Raw genomic sequence first — 18,465 nt, 5'->3', positions numbered from 1 at the left:
TAATTAACGCAGGTTCACACAGAGACGTTCAAAGTCCTCTCGGCATCTAGGCGGCCCAGATGAAACAGCCAGGAGTGAAGCAGCTCCTTAATCTGCTAGTTCAGGGGTGGGCAATTCCAGGGCTCGAGGGCCGGTGTCCTGCGGGTTTTAGATCTCACCTTGGGTCAACACACCTGAATCACATGATTAGTTCGTTACCAGGCCTCTGGAGAACTTCAGGACATGTTGAGGAGCTAATTTAGCCATTTAAATCAGCTGTGTTGGTTCAAGGACACATCTAAAACCTGCAGGGACACTGGCCCTCGAGGCCTGGAGTTGCCCACCCCTGGGCTAGTTCAGCAGCGTCTAGAGCAGGGGTGGCCAACTCCAGGCACTCCTTGCAAGTCAAGGAAGACATTCAGGTAGATGGATGAGGTCACAGAAAACTCCAAACATTGGTGAAAACAAAATTCAGCAGAGTTGATGTTTGACATACCTGCTTCATTTCACTTACAGTGGCTTGCAAAAGTATTCGGCTCCATTGAACTTTTCCACATTTTGTCAGCCACAAACATGAATCAATTTTATTGGAATTCCACATGAAAGACCAACACAAAGTGGTGTACAATCAGACATGATTTTCGTTCCACTTCGTTTTTAACAAATAAATAACTGAGAAGTGGGGTGTGTGCAATTATTCAGCCCCCTGAGTCAATACTTCGTAGAACCACCTTTTGCTGCAATTACAGCTGCCAGTCTTTTAGGGTATGTCTCTACCAGCTCTGCACATCTGAATGTGTACGGAAAGGACAAAGGACATGTGAGGGGGCTGAATAATTACACACACCCCACTTTGCAGTTATTTATTTGTAAAAAATGTTTGGAATCATGTATGATTTTCGTTCCACTTCTCACGTGTGCACCACTTTGTGTTGGTCTTTCACGTGGAATTCCAATAAAATTGATTCATGTTTGTGGCTGTAATGTGACAAAAGGTGGAAAAGTTCAAGGGGGCCGAATACCTTTTCAAGCCACTGTATATCAACAGCACGTAGCTGGGAGGATATTTTCCTGCTACATTTACACCCCTCCCACATCACGCTCAAACCAAACCTCCACCTGAAGCTGGAGCCCGGATCAGCTGACCGGCGGTCCGCGCTGTGACGGTGGGTGTCGATGTTGTGGCTGAGGAAACAAATGAGAAGCTAAGGCAGAGGAAGTGCTCTTGCATCAAAAGTTTTCTTTTAATGCTGAAAATTTATCCACTCCACATGGAAGAGACACAACAAGCACTGAACTACGACCGTGTGATTCACGAGCTGGAAATCAACTCTCCAAAAACTGTTTCTCTCCTCAGACGGGTGGATCCTTATAACTTAGACAGCAATTTTCTGTTCTTTTATTCTTCTCCTTCTGTTTGTCTACACAAACCTGAAAGCTTAGAAAATAACCAATGCGAGAGCGAGACAGTATCTTCTGCAGGGATCCTCCTGCAGAGAGAAGAACATCTATGAAACATAACTTAACGGGGCACTCCATGAATGACTCGTATAACAGTAAATTACAAAGGCAGCGGGAGAAACTCCGGCGTATTTACACTTCATCATTTATTCAGTACAAAGTTCAGGTGTGGTCTGTGGTTAACGGAGGGAGGTGAGGAACGTTTCAGACACGTCAAAGTGAAACCAGCAGCGTACAATCAGGTCCACGCCCCCCTCCCACGCCAAACAGGAGGGGGGTGAGGTGGATTCAGGGTCTAATGGGTACGTTTGGCAGTCTGCCGTTCAACCCAGATGTCTCTTCGATCTCCGGCTCCTCTGGGGAGCCTGGCGGAGCCTCGACCTGGTCAGACTCCTTCTTGTCCAGTTCCTGCTGAGCTTGAATCTTTCGGATAAGCTCCTTGATCTCCTCGCGCTTCGTTTTCATCCTCTGCTGAGGGAACCACTCCAACAGGTTCATTGGCAGGTGGAAGCTGGGAATCGGATTCTGTACGGAAAGGACGAAGGACAAATGTCACTTACAGAGCAGCCTGAATTTTCAACTCCTGACCAGAACTGCACCGATGTCCAACTCTATAAAGCTCTCACCTCAAAGAAGCTCTCCACATACTGCAGGATGTAAACGCCACAGTCGCTGAAGTTGTCCTGCTGAGGGACGCGTGGGCTGGAACCCTTCATGACGTCCTTCCCAAAACTCCTTTGAGTGCCTTTACGCACCTCCCACTCTACCTCCAGGTACCTAAAACAAACGCAGACGCAGTCAGACGCCACGAAACCCACAGAGCAGGTCCGAGTAGCCTCAACGTTAAAGCATTTTATGCACTCCAAGCAGATTACTTCTATGATTGATAAATGGAGGCAACTGATTGGTCGCTGGGAAGATGCGTCAGCACAGGTGCTGTGTGTGTGTGTGTGTGTGTGTGTGTGTGTGTGTAAGCAGAGGACTGCAGAACTCGAATAAGTGATTTTCATACAGTTTGGGTTTCTCATAAATATTTATGCTGACATTCTTGATTAGGTTTAAAATGTGTGTTTAACACAGTAATGATGATTTTGTGCAAACAGCAACAGGTAATCAAATAACTGATGACTGTGCAGCAGCTTTTTAAAAAGAAATCTTCTGCTATAAAAACTGTAAATTTTACAACAAACAATAAAAACAACTTTCTGAACTTTCCAGCCATGACTCCAAGTATTCGCTGGTATGTGGATTTTTTTTTTTTTTTTTTTTTTTAAATTTCTCCCACACCATACAGGGAGTGCAGAATTATTAGGCAAGTTGTATTTTTGAGGGATAATTTTATTATTGAACAACAACCATGTTCTCAATGAACCCAAAAAACTCATTAATATCAAAGCTGAATGTTTTTGGAAGTAGTTTTTAGTTTTAGCTATTTTAGGGGGATATCTGTGTGTGCAGGTGACTATTACTGTGCATAATTATTAGGCAACTTAACAAAAAACAAATATATACCCATTACAATTATTTATTTTTACCAGTGAAACCAATATAACATCTCCACATTCACAAATATACATTTCTGACATTCAAAAACAAAACAAAAACAAATCAGCGACCAATATAGCCACCTTTCTTTGCTAGGACACTCAAAAGCCTGCCATCCATGGATTCTGTCAGTGTTTTGATCTGTTCACCATCAACATTGCGTGCAGCAGCAACCACAGCCTCCCAGACACTGTTCAGAGAGGTGTACTGTTTTCCCTTCTTGTAAATCTCACATTTGATGATGGACCACAGGTTCTCAATGGGGTTCAGATCAGATGAACAAGGAGGCCATGTCATTAGTTTTTCTTCTTTTATACCCTTTCTTGCCAGCCACGCTGTGGAGTACTTGGACGCGTGTGATGGAGCATTGTCCTACATGAAAATCATGTTTTTCTTGAAGGATGCAGACTTCTTCCTGTACCACTGCTTGAAGAAGGTGTCTTCCAGAAACTGGCAGTAGGACTGGGAGTTGAGCTTGACTCCAACCTCAACCCGAAAAGGCCCCACAAGCTCATCTTTGATGATACCAGCCCAAACCAGTACTCCACCTCCACCTTGCTGGCGTCTGAGTCGGACTGGAGCTCTCTGCCCTTTACCAATCCAGCCACGGGCCCATCCATCTGGCCCATCAAGACTCACTCTCATTTCATCAGTCCATAAAACCTTAGAAAAACCAGTCTTGAGATATTTCTTGGCCCAGTCTTGACGTTTCAGCTTGTGTGTCTTGTTCAGTGGTGGTCGTCTTTCAGCCTTTCTTACCTTGGCCATGTCTCTGAGTATTGCACACCTTGTGCTTTTGGGCACTCCAGTGATGTTGCAGCTCTGAAATATGGCCAAACTGGTGGCAAGTGGCATCTTGGCAGCTGCACGCTTGACTTTTCTCAGTTCATGGGCAGTTATTTTGCGCCTTGGTTTTTCCACACGCTTCTTGCGACCCTGTTGACTATTTTGAATGAAACGCTTGATTGTTCGATGATCACGCTTCAGAAGCTTTGCAATTTTGAGACTGCTGCATCCCTCTGCAAGATATCTCACTATTTTTGACTTTTCTGAGCCTGTCAAGTCCTTCTTTTGACCCATTTTGCCAAAGGAAAGGACGTTGCCTAATAATTATGCACACCTGATATAGGGTGTTTATGTCATTAGACCACACCCCTTCTCATTACAGAGATGCACATCACCTAATATGCTTAATTGGTAGTAGGCTTTCGAGCCTATACAGCTTGGAGTAAGACAACATGCATGAAGAGGATGATGTGGACAAAATACTCATTTGCCTAATAATTCTGCACTCCCTGTACAAGGTCTTCATCAGGCCCCATCTTAATCACCTTATAGTACCATATCACCTCATTAGAGTTCTTCGCTCTCGCTCTGCAGGCCTACTTGTTGTTCCTAGAGTATTTAAAAGTAGAATGGGAGGGAGAGCCTTCAGTTTTCAGGCCCCTCTTCTGTGGAACCAGCTTCTAGTTTGGATTCAGGAGACAGACACCATCTCTTTGATAATGTTTGTCTCCTCTAAGATTAGGCATCAAACTTAGCTGACTGCAGCATCGGGTTTCTTTGGTTGTGTTCTGTATTAACTTGAAGCTGCGGTAAAGACACACTCATTGTTTTGGTTGCAGAGTAGCACAGCTACAGGTGAGCAGGTCCAAGATTTTAAAATTACATTTTTGTCAGTTTACTCCTTTTAATTAACCATAAAGACTTTATAATACCATTTTATTTAATTCAGTTAAGTTAGGCATTTATTAATGCTATGCAAAAGTAATGAGCATTTTAGGCTACAGTGCTAAAAGAATATATTAGTAGAAATAACATAATATATAAATAAATCAGTGACTGTAAAAATAAATAACTGGATACCTAGAGTTGTTTCCTGTGATAGAGGGGGCTAATCGTGTAAGACAAGCTATATAGAAATGATCATTGGCCTATTTTCATACGACATGGACTTAAACAGTGACGAATACCAGGAATGAGCCAGATGTTTGTCAGTGCAGATGTGGACACTCACTCTCTCAGAGTTTTGACCACGGTGGATCGAGCCGGGCCTCTCAGGGAGTCCATGATGAGAATACAAGGCCTGAAAGAGAGAACACACGATTGTGTGAGCGAGGGCTCGCTCTGCTCTTTGCTTCAGCAGGGCAGCGGCGCCCTCTGCAGGTGGAGTAGCAGCAGTGCGTGCACTCACTGTTTGCAAAGGCTCTGTTTGGTTGTCAGGCTCGAGGCGTCGGAGCCGAGACCATCTTCAGCCAGAGTCCCGTCCTCGCTGCACTCGTCCTGCACAGACACAGAACTCATTGAGTGTGTGTACGTACACACACACACACACACACACACACACACACACACACACGAAACACTCAATGAAGGCTGAAGCACCTGACAGGAGCTCTGGTCATCGGAGAAGGTGTAGGGGTCGTCGTCCATTTTTCCTGAACCGTAGCACATACTGATTCTGTGCAATCCGCCTAGAAATCGCAGAAACCAATCAACAGATTATTAAACAGAAGAAAACTTGAATACAAACTTTCATCAAACCCTCAGCAGGGTGAGAAGGGTGTGATGAAGATGCCTCTGTGAGGCAAACTCCCTGCTACGCCGTTGTGTGCAACATGTAGCTTTGTTTTCATTAAATGCCTCTCGAGAGACGAACGTTTCAAACTTCACCACATTCTGGTGTATTAAGTAAGTTTAACTACCCCGTGTTTCTCTGAAACGCCCTTACTGAACCACTGGTCAGAGCCCCGGTGCTCGACTCACTCGTGTATTGTTGCTCGCCGTTGACCTGGCCGTTCCCTGACATTGCAGAGGGCTCTTGCTGCCCACCCTCCGTGAATGCAGGGCTTTCAGTAGCGAGTTCGCCATCAGTCAGATCGTCCAAGGACCCCTCCGGAGCTCCTCCGGGTGAAAGCTGCTCCGAGGAGCTGTCCAGCCCGTCTCTGTCGGGAGACAGAGGCCGGCAGTGGTCCGGGATGTTCTCCTCAGACTCTGCGGTGAGGGTGGCGGGAAACAGGCTGTGGTACAGCGGGTTCTGCTCAAGCACCGGACGGTCAAGGCCCGGGAAGCAGATAACGGCCAGGTACCAGTGCGCTCTGAGGAAATAGAAACAGAGCTTCCGTCATTCAGCATTTCAACGGCTTCACAGGACCAAAGCTTCCCATGAAAAACAGCCGAGTACAGATCCAGACACTCACGACTCATTGATAGGAACGAAAATAAAATCCTTCTGGAATAGATCAACATGTCGAGTCCACGTCTTTACCCTGTTGTGCTTCCTTTTCTGGATGCTGGGAAACCAAAAGAAGTCAGGTTTAGGAGTCAAACCGTCAGACAATTATCTTTAAAAACATCCGGTGCAGGCAGAGGCGACACTCACGGCAGGTTTGTTGTGTCCGGGGCGTTCCTGCGCTCTCTCTGGTTCAGCCGTTTGTAGAAGAAAGAGCTGAACACATGGATTTTTTGTGCATCTTCTTTTTTTAACTTTTCTAAAACTAAATATCTAAACAGGACAGGAAGAAAATGTCACCGAAAATGATCTCAGCCTTAAAAAACAAAACAAACAAAAAAAACCCAGAATGATCTTGAGTATAGACGACATGAAAACTTACTTTAAATAAAAGTCTATGATAACATCGTTAAGGAATTCCCCATCATTAAGGCAGTGCAGGTCTTCATTAGTGACGGTTATTCCACCTTTGGCTGGAGGAGGAGGGTACACCATTAACCTGCAACACAGAGATGAGGGTAACAGCAGCGCCATCGACAGGGCAAACAGTTAAACGACTCCTGATACTGAAAAGTAAACGTGACGCTGTGATTTAAACTGCAGGATTAGTTTTGAATTGAACAGGTCAACAAGCCCTGCAGGGGGCAGCAGAGGTGCTCACTTGATGATTGGTCCGGAGAAGGTGGGCTGCAGGTCGGTCATGTCGTCTTCATCATCTTCAAAGAAGGCGCTGGTCTGCTGTCGGGTGGCCATCCGCGTGCGCACAGGCATGCTGACGGATGCTACGGGGGAGACCTGTGAAGCCTTGGTTACTGGGGAGGAGGCGGGGGTGAGTTTGGGTGGGGTGTGTACCGGCGTCACCTGCAGAGAGCAAAGAAGAGAAGAAAGAAAAAAAGAAATAAAAGGTAGCGCAATATTTGCTTTATTTCGGTGTTTTTTTCCCCCTGAGATGTCATACAATTTGAATTCTAGCCAATCATTTTACCTTTCCGAGGATAGTAGACGGGCCCAGGTACGTACGTTCTTTTAGAGCAGAGCTACAGATTAAAAATGCCCAAAGCAAAGCGGTCAAAAGTCTGGCTGTACTTCACAGCAAAAGATGCAAACTCAGCAGCCTGCAACAAGTGCTTTAAGCTGATACTGTGCAAAGGAGGTAATGCCTTGAATCTCATGAAACACCTGGTGACGCATAGCAGGGTTTTTTAAAGCCGAGAAATGCACCGTATTTGGTAGCTTGCTGCAAGAACTCACACCGAGCACATCTACTGCGGGTGTGGTGCCTGTTATCGGACCCGGAGTTAGCAACATCCCCCAAGAACCCGAAGAGTAGAGTCCTGGCCCCTAGCCCTGCCAGTGTAGCAGAAATGATGACGGATGATGATGGCAGCAGCAGCCGTTCTTCTCTGGGCGAGTAGCTTAATGTTGTTCGTGTGTAATTTACGTTGAGTATGCTAACCACGTTATTACATTAATGCATGTAAGGTGAACTAGCAAACACTGTCGTAGTTACATGCGGCTGTCTTCTTGTTTGATGGCAGATACTCCCTTCACCCTGGCCAAAAAGGCTAAAATGACCAAAGAAAAAGTGGGAAACAGCTGAACATGAGAGGTTTAGGACAAAGTTTGTGTTCTCCATTCTTTAAGCACTGGTTCGAGCACAGTTTCAAAAGTACCGGTTTGGTACTGGTATCGGATAAAACCTAAACGATACCCATCCCCAGAGGGCGTCCAGCTTACTGCATAAATGTAATACTGGTACATATAAACGTTAACCTCGAACATTACATAAGCCCAGTTTTGACTTTATTTTGAGATCTGCAGGTTTCCCACCTTCTCCTCCCTCTGCTTTGTTGCCTTGTTGTAGTTGACGAGTCGGATGTTGGCCTCCTCGAAGGGCAGCTTGGCAGGGAAGGGGATGAGTTTGTTGGTCCTGCCGATCTCGCCCAGGATGTCCTCCAGGATCATCTGCTCCTTCATCGGCAAGCCGTTCTCGAAGATGAGGACGATGTACTTCTCGTCCGACTCTGGCGGCGAGAAGGGGTAGCGGTCTGACTTGAGTTTACTTTGACTCAGCGTGAAGACACGTCAATGCCACGCCGCCAAGGAAACATTTGTGTACTCACCGTCTCCTGTGCAGTCGTACCACTGGCCTCCCTTCTCCTTGGACATGTTGAGCTGAGTGCGCAGGCGCTGGCACTCCTGCGGGGTCGTCTGGAAGAACAAGACGGGAAGTTTCCGCACGTTGCACCACTCGCAGCTGATCAGCTCCGACGCCTGAAGGCACACCTTCTCTACAGTGCCGCGCTCTGAGCCTGAAGGTGGACAAATGGACACATTTCAGGAAAACAAACAAAAAAAACGAACAGGGACGCCATGAGGGTGCGTTTGCGTAAACAACAACTTTATTTTCACGTTTGCTGAAGCTCAGAGTTTCTGTCCTCCACATGTTTTCATCGGTTTATAAAAGAGAGATCACAGGTTCATTTAAGTGTTATTAATTATTAGGAAATGTACACCAAACACCTGCCCCTGACACCCTGCGGGCTTCCTCCACCCTGATGTCATGTGATTTATTTAATCATTTATCTGATCAGTGGCAGCGTGCTGCAGTCTGCTGCAGTTTCAGGGTTTTTTTCTCCCCCTAGTAACAGCTCTGATCTCTGCTGACGAGCACAAAGAGGAAACTGCACAGCTGCATTTCTCTGAAGTAGAGCTGGGCGATATGAGATTTTTTCATATCACGATATGTTTTTTTCATTTCAGGCGATAACGATATCTATCACGATATAAGCCAAATAACTATATTTGTAAGATTTAATTGTGCCGTTGCTCACAAGTAAAATGTGAAATAATCAGCAGCTTGTTCTTATTTAAATATTTATTTCCCATAATAAGTTCAACGGGGTAGATGTACTTAAGGAACATGAGACTTTTTCAGATAAATAAAGGCAAATATTGCAAACTACACAAAAGGCAGCCGCTAAAGCGTTTAAGTTTCAAAATAGAACAAACGAAACAGACTAAATTGTCAATTCCACTTAGAAACAAAATACTAATTCTAAAAATAAATCTTAGTTTGTTTTACAGAAGAACAGACAAAACTGACTAACTTTTGTCAATATCAAATAAACTGAGAACTAAAAGGAAATTCTCAATCTCTCCTTGTTGTATAGCTGAGCTTTTCAAACAGTTTTAACAGTTACTTTAGTCTGACAAAAGCCGAATGACGAATTAGCGCTTCCAGTCAGAGACTGAGGCTACGTCCACACGTACACGGGTATTTTTGAAAACGGAGATTTTCCGTTTTTGTTTTAAAAAAATAATCCCGTCCACACATAAAGGCAGAAATGAAGGAAAACGCTGCTATGAACATGCCAAAGCAGCAGGTGGCGCTAGATTCCTAACCGTGCAGAAATGTTGGCCAATCAGAAGTCTAGAAGCCTCGGTGGGAAAAAGTAAACAAAGCTGGGGCATAGAAGCAGAACCGAGTCGTATGTGTGGACGGACAGTAACTGTGTGTACATGTAAGCATTTAAACACTGCAGAGAGTAGAATTAACAGTAACAGTATTGTAGAAATTCATTTCACTGAAACAATAACGTGGCGCACAGTGTGACGCATGCACCAGTTTATTGTATTTCCAGACTTGCTTTCGGCACAATTTACAGTGCACGCTACTCTGTTTTTTGTCAGACTTGAAATAGCCGAAATACCTTCACACTACGGAACTTCTATGGCTCTTCCGTTCGACAATCTCTCCGGCATTGGAACCATCATCTGTTTTCTCTTCGGTCACGCTCGGTTGATTTTTCTAGTCGGCACACTTATTTCCTCCATTACCCGCTGGCTGCTTCCCAAACAAACACACGTGCGGCTTGGCACTTGTGCTGTACGTAACAAGTCACGCGACGTGACGCTGCGGCTGTGATTGGTTCGGCTCTGCGCTACTTAATTTGGATTGGCTGACCTTTTTTTTTTTTTTTTTTGGAGGACAAGAGCGGCGAGGTCTATCGCGATAGCTTAATTTCTCTATCGAGTAAAAGTTATATCGCGATACATATCGTTATCGTACTATCGCCCAGCTCTACTCTGAAGCAATGTTCAGCGTCCATCATCATCTTCCTCCTCTCTGCGAGTTATTTAATGCCATCATTAGTGCGGCTTCATACCTTCGGTCTCCAGCTGGATGTGCTCGATGGAAAACTGAGGAGACAAAAGAACAAGACAGACTAATTTATTCTCACCGGACTCAGGATTCGATCAGTTTTTAAATTTGAGGCTTAAATCTCAGGTTTTAAAACATTTTTATTTTTACATTGTACATCGGTAGAGGCTAAGCCTACGCTTGAAGCCACTGAGGTGTTCGATGGCAGGGGTGACGCGATGCCACCGTTATGAATTTTCTTGTCACAGTCCAATAACTCCAGCCGTACTTATCGCATCTGTTTAACATCTTTATTGCATTCCATCGGTTGTTTTAGTTATTCAAACTTTCTTTATCCAACATCATTTATCATAAAAATCACAACAGTGCAGCGGTCACAAACTGTTTGTTTCTTCTGACCAATAACACCTGACACCAATTACCCGTGTCTACCTTAAATGCAGTTCCATAAACACGCCATACCTTAACACACAAAAAGTGACCCCTAGCGTCACACATAAGGTAACACCACAAAAAATGGCAACTACAATTACGGTACATCTAATTAAATCTGTTTAATTAATCTGCCAGAAGTCTAAATCTTATTTATTATTTATTTATTTATTTATTTACCAGCAGATTTGTCTACTGTAGATCCTTATAACTCTTCTAATACAAATTCAGTCATTTTTCACATATCAGCAGTTTATGTCTTGCTGCTGGTAAGTGTTTAAAACTCTTCTTAGAATACTAACATAAAAGATCATTTAATGAAAAATAGACCCCTTCATCCCCCACCGCTGATTTTTTTTTTGGTTTGTATAATAGCTTACACTACAAAATTCATACTCTGAAAATCATCCAAGTTAAAGTCCCTGAGAGAACACAGAAGTGGAGTGAAAGTATAAACACACTCAAGTTCTATGTAAAAACTGCAATCGAATTAATTTCTCTTTATCAGGATTTAATTATCCTAAGCTAACCCAGAGGTTCCCCTGTGTGCTCACATGAAAGAGGTGGCACTGCAGCATCCCAATCACAGTTATGGGTAAGTGGCTGTTTTCACAAATAACGTGAAACTGCACTACGAGAGTGACATGCTAAAGGTGCATGCTTAAGCTCTTTGGTCAGTAAGACATCACTAGCTGTTTCTGGGTCCAAATTCTGCTTCAGGTCCCAAAGTCAAACAAACACTGCAGCATCACTGACAGTTACAGACGGTCTACTTTCTTTCATCTGTAATAAAGTGATCAGTGTGGCTGCTCTACCAGGTGCAACAATAAAGTTTAACATCCAGACATCCATGAAAACAGAATTTATGAAATTTAATGGAGTTAGAAGTTAGCTTTCTAGTTTCCACCTAAACATATTAGATACAAGTTCTGAGTTTCTGACTCAGAGATTTCTGACAAAATTAAAACGTACAGCTCTGCCATCACTTCAAATATAAATGGAGACAGAAAACTAAACAGCAGTGACGTTTGTAGGGTTACTGAAGTTGGGCTAGCTCATATATAATGCTGTGCTATGTGGTGGCTAGCTACACAGCTATGGTTAACATAATATAAACACATTTAAGCTGGAGGATGAACGCTAACTTTTTTCCACTTGATAAAATTTAACGTGAGCGTTCTCGGTGGTCAGGGACAAATGCAATCACATGGCAGGATGCTGTAAACGGACCAAACATCAGCCAGGAGAACAACTGAGATAATCCATCCACAATCTGACGTTAGTCATTCATATATACTGCTGCATAGGCTGGGCTGTAGTTACATCATAAGGTTTTAAAAACTGAGCTTTAAAACGTGCTGCCGATGAATAGTGGTAATAAAAACAGAGGCCGACGGTGATCACTGAAGCTGTAAGCTGACACACTTCCCAACATCTCAAAAATTTGACTAAATCAGCGTAAGAAGAAAAGTGTTTCATTTTCATTTTGTTTCAAAGGTCTGACATTCAATAATACAAATAAAAACCAGCATTAAAGTGCAGGCTTAGAGAATGTCAGCAGGAGCAAAGAGCTGGTTTAGGATCAGGTATTAATGCTCATAGGAACAACTAAACTGTTTGTAGCCAATTGGAAAAGATCAAATAGTAAAGCTGCATCTCGGAGTTCTACTTCTTATTGATCGTGAGGGAAATGCAAAGACATCAGACGCTTCACGCCCTCCTGCTCTCTACACACAGATCCGAGGGATCTTCCGGGAATGGTGATGCTATTTTCTGGAGAATTGATTGGTCATTAAGAAAGTGAATACATGGGCCTTAAATGGAAAGCACTCTGGTTGATATGACCTTTGAAAAGGCACTCTGACGTTTTCTCCAGTGAATCATCAGAAAACACACAAAGCATCTTAATTACCGAAGCTCGTTCGTGTTCCTCTACATCACAGACGTGACGCAGGTTTAGACTGTGACTCTAAGTGGGTGAAAATTGACTTGGATGCAGTTTGTAAAGCTTAAATGTGTTTTTTCCAGCCCTGAAAATGTAATGATTCCAGCTTCTGCACTCAGAGGGCTCAAAACGTGAGAAAAATGATTAAGAAGCACCAAATCTGAGACCCACCCTCTATGAATCTTAACTCTGAAAATCTTCAAATCCTGCACGGTTTCATCAATCAAACCAAAGGTGGTGTGCTGACACAATTCAGCTGATCCTGATCCCGAGACTGAAAACTACATTTCTATAAAAACTGGAGAGACTCACGACGACGGGCTTCGTCACCATCCTGCGTAGAGATCCCACTCTTACGCTCCGACACTCCAGGATGATGCTGTCGCACAGGCTGGACTCAATTTTGGGTTTCTTCGTCCTCGGTGAGAACTGCTCGGGAGGTTGATTCCCAAACTGTGGAAGAAAAGAAGGAAAAGCATCAGTTATCTGCGGTGAAGCTACAGGAGGAATCGGACGAGCCCCAAAAACATCCCACCACGTCTCACCTGATCTTTCATCCGCGCTCGCCGAGGTATCGTGATCTTCGTGCTCACCATTTCTTCAAAGAAGTCCAGGTTCACCTCCTCCTCCTCTGCGACGCTTTTCACTGCCGCTTCCACCCTGCCTCCGGAGGGCGCCGGAGAGGAGTGAGCGGAGTCGGCGGGTCGAGGGGAAACGCTGTCCAGTCTGTTGACGCTTCCTGTGCTGGCGTTGTCGGCCTCTTCCTCCTCCTCATCACTGGACAGGACGACTGAGGGGAACATGAAACCCTGTTAAACGTCTCTCCGCTGGCTCATTTTCAGCTTTGTGCCTGAAGTGAGCGGAAACCTTTCAACCACACGACATTACTCATATGTGCAAAAAGCAAACCACACAAATCTGGACCTGCATGAGGAGTGATGTAGATTTTCAGGTTGTGTCTTTTCAAACACGGCAGAACTAGAAGCACATAATTTTTCTAGCTTTTTAAAAATGCACTTCCACTGGTGGAATAATTACTGTACATTCTTGCTATAAGCCTTTAAAATGTCAGCTCGGTCTCTCAGCGTCTCCGGTTGATACGAAGCCTCCGATGTTTGAGCTCTGTGCAGCTCTAGCAGCCAAACACGTGGACAAACAAAATGACTACGAATCTGATCCCTCGATGAACTTTAACTCTGAGAATCTTCAAATCCTGCACGGCTTCATTAAACAAACCGAAGGTGGTGTGCAGACATGAATCGGCTAATCCCGATCGGTCACCAGGCGAAAACTGCATTTCTGTAAAAACTGGAGACACTCTCGACGACGGGCTTCAAGCACGAGGACAAACAGCTACTGAAAATAAGTCTGAGAGCTTTCAATCACCGAGTTTCTATCAAACTAAAAATATGAGAGACGTGGGATCAACTTCAGGACAGGCAGTTAAAGTAAAAGCCCAGAACATCTCATTTAATCAATCAAAAGGACGCCTTATCCCAGTATGATAAACTATGCAAAACCCAAAAGTAAACAGGAAGCAAGTCGACAAATTAATTGGTTTTTCCATCCTGAGCCCCCAAAAATGTGGAACTTCTAGGGGAAGTCTTTTAAAGCTTCTATCTCGGAGAGAAAAACAGGAAAGGTACTGGATATGAAAATATAAAATGGTAAATGGCCTGTATTTGTATAGCGCTTTACTAGTCCCTAAGGACCCCAAAGCGCTTTACACATCCAGTCATCCACCCATTCACACACTGGTGATGGCAAGCTACATTGTAGCCACAGCCACCCTGGGGCGCACTGACAGAGGCGAGGCTGCCGGACACTGGCGCCACCGGGCCCTCTGACCACCACCAGTAGGCAACGGGTGAAGTGTCTTGCCCAAGGACACAACGACCGAGACTGTCCAAGCCGGGGCTCGAACCGGCAACCTTCTGATTACAAGACGAACTCCCAACTCTTGAGCCACGATCACCCGAAACCAAATCCTTCAAAAGCAGAAAAGCCATCTTAAATTACAGAGACTACTTGTTAATCTCATTTTACTGTACTTACTTATTTGCAGTTACTTATTAAATATTTTTTACACTTTCCTGTCAACATCAGCCACAAAGTGATGCACGACGAGTGAATTCATCATCTCCACACTCTGCTTTACCTAGAAGCTCGATGAAAAGCTCGGATGCTTTACTCACTAGGATCGTTCAGTTCGTGCTGCTGTGCCGCCGTCGCCGTCCTCGTAGCTTTGGGTGGGTTTCTGGCCGCGCAGCAGCTCGACGTCCCTGCTAACAGGGGTGTCCTCCCGTTGTTCAGAGGCAGCAGGGTCCCCCTGGTGGTCGCGAGCCGTGTGGACAGGGCGTCCCCGCGGGGAACCCTTGCGGTCACGACCGGTTTGTAAAAGTTTTGCTGCAGGCTGTTTGGTCCAGAGGAGGGCTGGGATCTGATGGAGGGCCGCAGGGCCGGGGTGGGCAGCGTAGTCTGCTGGCACGGCGGCGTCGATAGATTGTTCCCACAGTTCTGACACTTGCTGCTGTCGTTACTCGGTTTGTTGCACTTCACACACATCCTCGAGCAGACGGTCGACCGGAGAGGCTGCCGACATAAAACACTCATTAGAGGTGATAAAAGGTTTTGTTCTGGTCACTACAACAATCTGAAAGTTACAAGCAGATGATTTAATTACAGATTTTCTTCTTTATTCCACTGAAGACGAGAGTCTGTATGAGTGAGAATTAATGAAATTGTTTCAGCTCCAAAACTACGAGTTAAACGGGATCAGAAGGAAGAAGGTGGACAAAACTTAAAGAGGCTAAAAAAATAAAGTTATGTGCAGCAGAAGCAAGCAGTGAACATAACATGGAATCAGATATGGTGACCTTACTAGGAAAAACTGTTTATTTACCCATTCAGGAATCTGAGTCAGCATCTTAAACCAATATTTACTTTACAACTCCTGTGACACATAACAGCTGCCAAGCTCAGCCTCTTAAAGCTTTTTTTCACACATGTACTCCGACCTTTAACCGCCAAGACTAACATAGCTGCAGTTCCTTTAATGTCCACCAGAGGCTCCAGCAGGGGGTCAGCCCCATAGAAATAAAGGTGTGAAAACTCGCCTGTTCATTTGTGTTCAGGCTTGATGTTTAGTGGACCTGTCTAAAGGATGTGTTGCTGGAGCCTTTTGAAGTACTTTTACTGTGCAGTTAGCAGTACTAACAGACTGTCTAAGACACCTGTACTCCAGATTTGGTTTAGTGCTTTCAAAACTGACCAAACACCACATTAAATAATTTGTCTTGATTCAACTGAATCATCCAGGTCTGGAAATGTTGATTCATGTGGATGTAGTGTTTGGTCCTCAGACTGAGGATGAGTGACAAAATGTTTTTTCCCCACTGAAAATGATAAAACAAACCCCTCATACATGCAATCACCTCTGTTACTGTTGGGTGGTGTCGATTTTTGTCCCCACAGTCGATTATTTCACAGCCAAAAGTCTGATTTCTCGTTTAAATGATTGTGTTGCAGCCCCTTCTGTGTGCATGAAGCTTCAGCTGGGCAGCAAACTGTACAGTCATCACTTTCACAACATAGTTGACGCATTATTATTTAAAAATAAATAAAATAAATAAATCACGGATTTTAAATGAATGAATTCATCTAACGTCTTCCACACGGGATGGATAAACTCTGCATTTGTTCACCAGCTCTTCACTCTGTTAGTTTAGACCGTGGCGAATACCCACTTCCTGCCAAACATTCATCAGTTTGTCTGACTGTTTGCCGAGTGTTGGGTTCCCTCACCTCTGCTGCTTTGACCTGCGAAGAAAAGCTGCATCCCTCCAGCGGTTTCCTCTTCTGCTGGACACGACGTTTTATGTTCAGGGTCTCCTCCTCTGTAAGATGAACCCATAAAAGGATCAACAGGTGGCATCATTCTGAAAACCTTCCTGGACAAAGACAAGGCAGCGTGTGTGCAGTCTGGGAGGCGAAACCCAGGGCGAACTAGTGCAGCGGGCACGAGCTGCCGCGTACTAACAGTCCCACATGATCTTATTAAGTGAGACTGGAGAAGTGTACATTTTTAAGTGGAAATGCTCGGTGCGCTCACAGGTGTCCAAATATTGATTCATAGCGTTTTATTATGAGCAGTGAAACATGCCTCAGCACGTAACGAAATTATTTTATTCTCTCTGAGCTCCTTTAATCACTTTAACTGGCAAAATTAAAACTACTGATAAGAAAACCTTCCTCTCCAAGGTCACACTTTATTTTGAAAATATCTTTTGCAAAATAACCCAATGGCCTTCAGAGCCTGGCATTTATTAGCTCAGCAAATGTTTTTCTAAGTTTCCTGCATCTGCCGGGAGCTTGGAGGATTAATGTGGGAGGCCTTGGGTCTCCTCCTCCTCGTCCTCTGGCAGGAACAAGGAGGAGGCTGAGCCCAGATCTGTAGCCCTGCAGACGCTGCTGGCTGTCACACTCAGCGAGCACACACACGCAGCCCGCTTACACAAACGTTACACAAATACAGACACCGAGTAGCACTCATCTTACACACACAGATGCCGAACACATCGCGCACACTTTTCTCTGCAGGTAACGGGAACACAGCGTGCCTGTCGAAACTCAACACCAGCCAACTGCCTGTAATCGCCAGCAGCCTGATCTCGGGAAAGTCTTTAAAAACATGCAGTGCGATGCGCTCAGTGTGCTGTGAGGTTACCTGGCATCTCTGGGCAGGTGAGGACGATGTTGTCTACCTCGAGAGTTTGCTGTGTGGTGGTGAAGTCGTTTCTGCAGGAGAAGGGGACCAAAAAAAACCAAAACATAAATACTTTGGTAACCTCTGGCAAAGCTGGCAGTTCATGTTCTCAGCAAATCCAGATCTTCACTCTGACTTTCAGACATTTTTTTTTTCTGTAAATTGAGAAACTTTAAAAATAATCTTGATCGTGGTGGAGACACCGCAGGCTAAATAATTAACAGGCTGAACACTGAGAGGCTTAACCGGGCTTAAAATAAACACAAACCTCTCACGGAGACTGATAGTGTCTGAAGCTAAAAATCACAAGAAACAGATGCTGCCATAAAAATTAAGTCATTTATGAAGCAATTAATGATAAATATTTACTGATTCCAGGTTTTCTGATGAGAGCACTTACAAAGAGTCTGTTGTACAACTTTGCAAACGGAACGGTTTGGCACTCTGGCTGAAGAAAATTCGTTTTAGGTGTTTGATGGGATATTTACGATGGAGACCGAGCACTAGAGGCATGCAAGTAAAGCTTCCAGAGCCGTTTACATTTGATTTTGTCCCAGTATCTTTGGATGGGACTGAAGTTCTTCATTTTCCCCTCTCATAACCGTCCAACGGCACAAAACAAACAGTCAACAAAAGGCTCCAAGAACTAAACATCTTAGAAATATGCCGAGTTTCATGAGTGCTTCTTCAATGTGCACAATTTCTCTGATCATCAGCTTCACAGGGGTCCAATTTTTTTAATTTTATGTATATATGGGGAGTGTGACACGACCGCTGTAGCTGGTAGCACTTTTAAATGGAATTATGTGACAAAGTAATTCCAACACAGTGTAAAACAGACCATCCAGCAAGTTTGGCTTTCAGTCTGGTATTTTATGGAGGTTGAGATCCTTCTTCATTCAGAAAAACCTCAACACTTCACACCGTTAATGAAACAATAA

At 44.4% G+C, this 18,465-nt stretch overlaps 1 protein-coding gene across 2 annotated transcripts in view; it reads right to left on the bottom strand.

Moving 5' to 3' along the window:
• Positions 1–1,199: 1,199 nt before the first annotated feature.
• senp6a (SUMO specific peptidase 6a) overlaps positions 1,200–18,465 on the bottom strand; it is a 29,570-nt gene continuing 12,304 nt past the window's right edge. For both annotated transcript variants that reach the window (XM_004561062.4, XM_004561063.4), the window contains 18 exons: positions 17,486–17,556; positions 16,564–16,655; positions 14,955–15,351; positions 13,305–13,549; positions 13,072–13,212; positions 10,387–10,420; positions 8,341–8,529; positions 8,048–8,241; positions 6,879–7,078; positions 6,600–6,716; positions 6,368–6,490; positions 6,186–6,278; positions 5,752–6,083; positions 5,371–5,459; positions 5,180–5,268; positions 5,003–5,071; positions 2,067–2,217; positions 1,200–1,965 (listed from right to left, as the gene is read on the bottom strand). In XM_004561062.4, the coding sequence (XP_004561119.1) occupies positions 1,729–1,965; positions 2,067–2,217; positions 5,003–5,071; positions 5,180–5,268; positions 5,371–5,459; positions 5,752–6,083; positions 6,186–6,278; positions 6,368–6,490; positions 6,600–6,716; positions 6,879–7,078; positions 8,048–8,241; positions 8,341–8,529; positions 10,387–10,420; positions 13,072–13,212; positions 13,305–13,549; positions 14,955–15,351; positions 16,564–16,655; positions 17,486–17,556 (2,863 nt within the window). In that variant the 3' untranslated portion in view covers positions 1,200–1,728. The remainder of the gene's footprint in view (positions 1,966–2,066; positions 2,218–5,002; positions 5,072–5,179; positions 5,269–5,370; positions 5,460–5,751; positions 6,084–6,185; positions 6,279–6,367; positions 6,491–6,599; positions 6,717–6,878; positions 7,079–8,047; positions 8,242–8,340; positions 8,530–10,386; positions 10,421–13,071; positions 13,213–13,304; positions 13,550–14,954; positions 15,352–16,563; positions 16,656–17,485; positions 17,557–18,465) is intronic.

The sequence above is a fragment of the Maylandia zebra genome, linkage group LG15 (genome assembly GCF_041146795.1).
Source record: "Maylandia zebra isolate NMK-2024a linkage group LG15, Mzebra_GT3a, whole genome shotgun sequence".
In the NCBI taxonomy this organism is placed as follows: domain Eukaryota; kingdom Metazoa; phylum Chordata; class Actinopteri; order Cichliformes; family Cichlidae; genus Maylandia; species Maylandia zebra.
The sequence above is the reverse complement of the archived record's forward strand: the minus strand, read 5'-3'. Positions and strand labels throughout refer to the sequence as shown.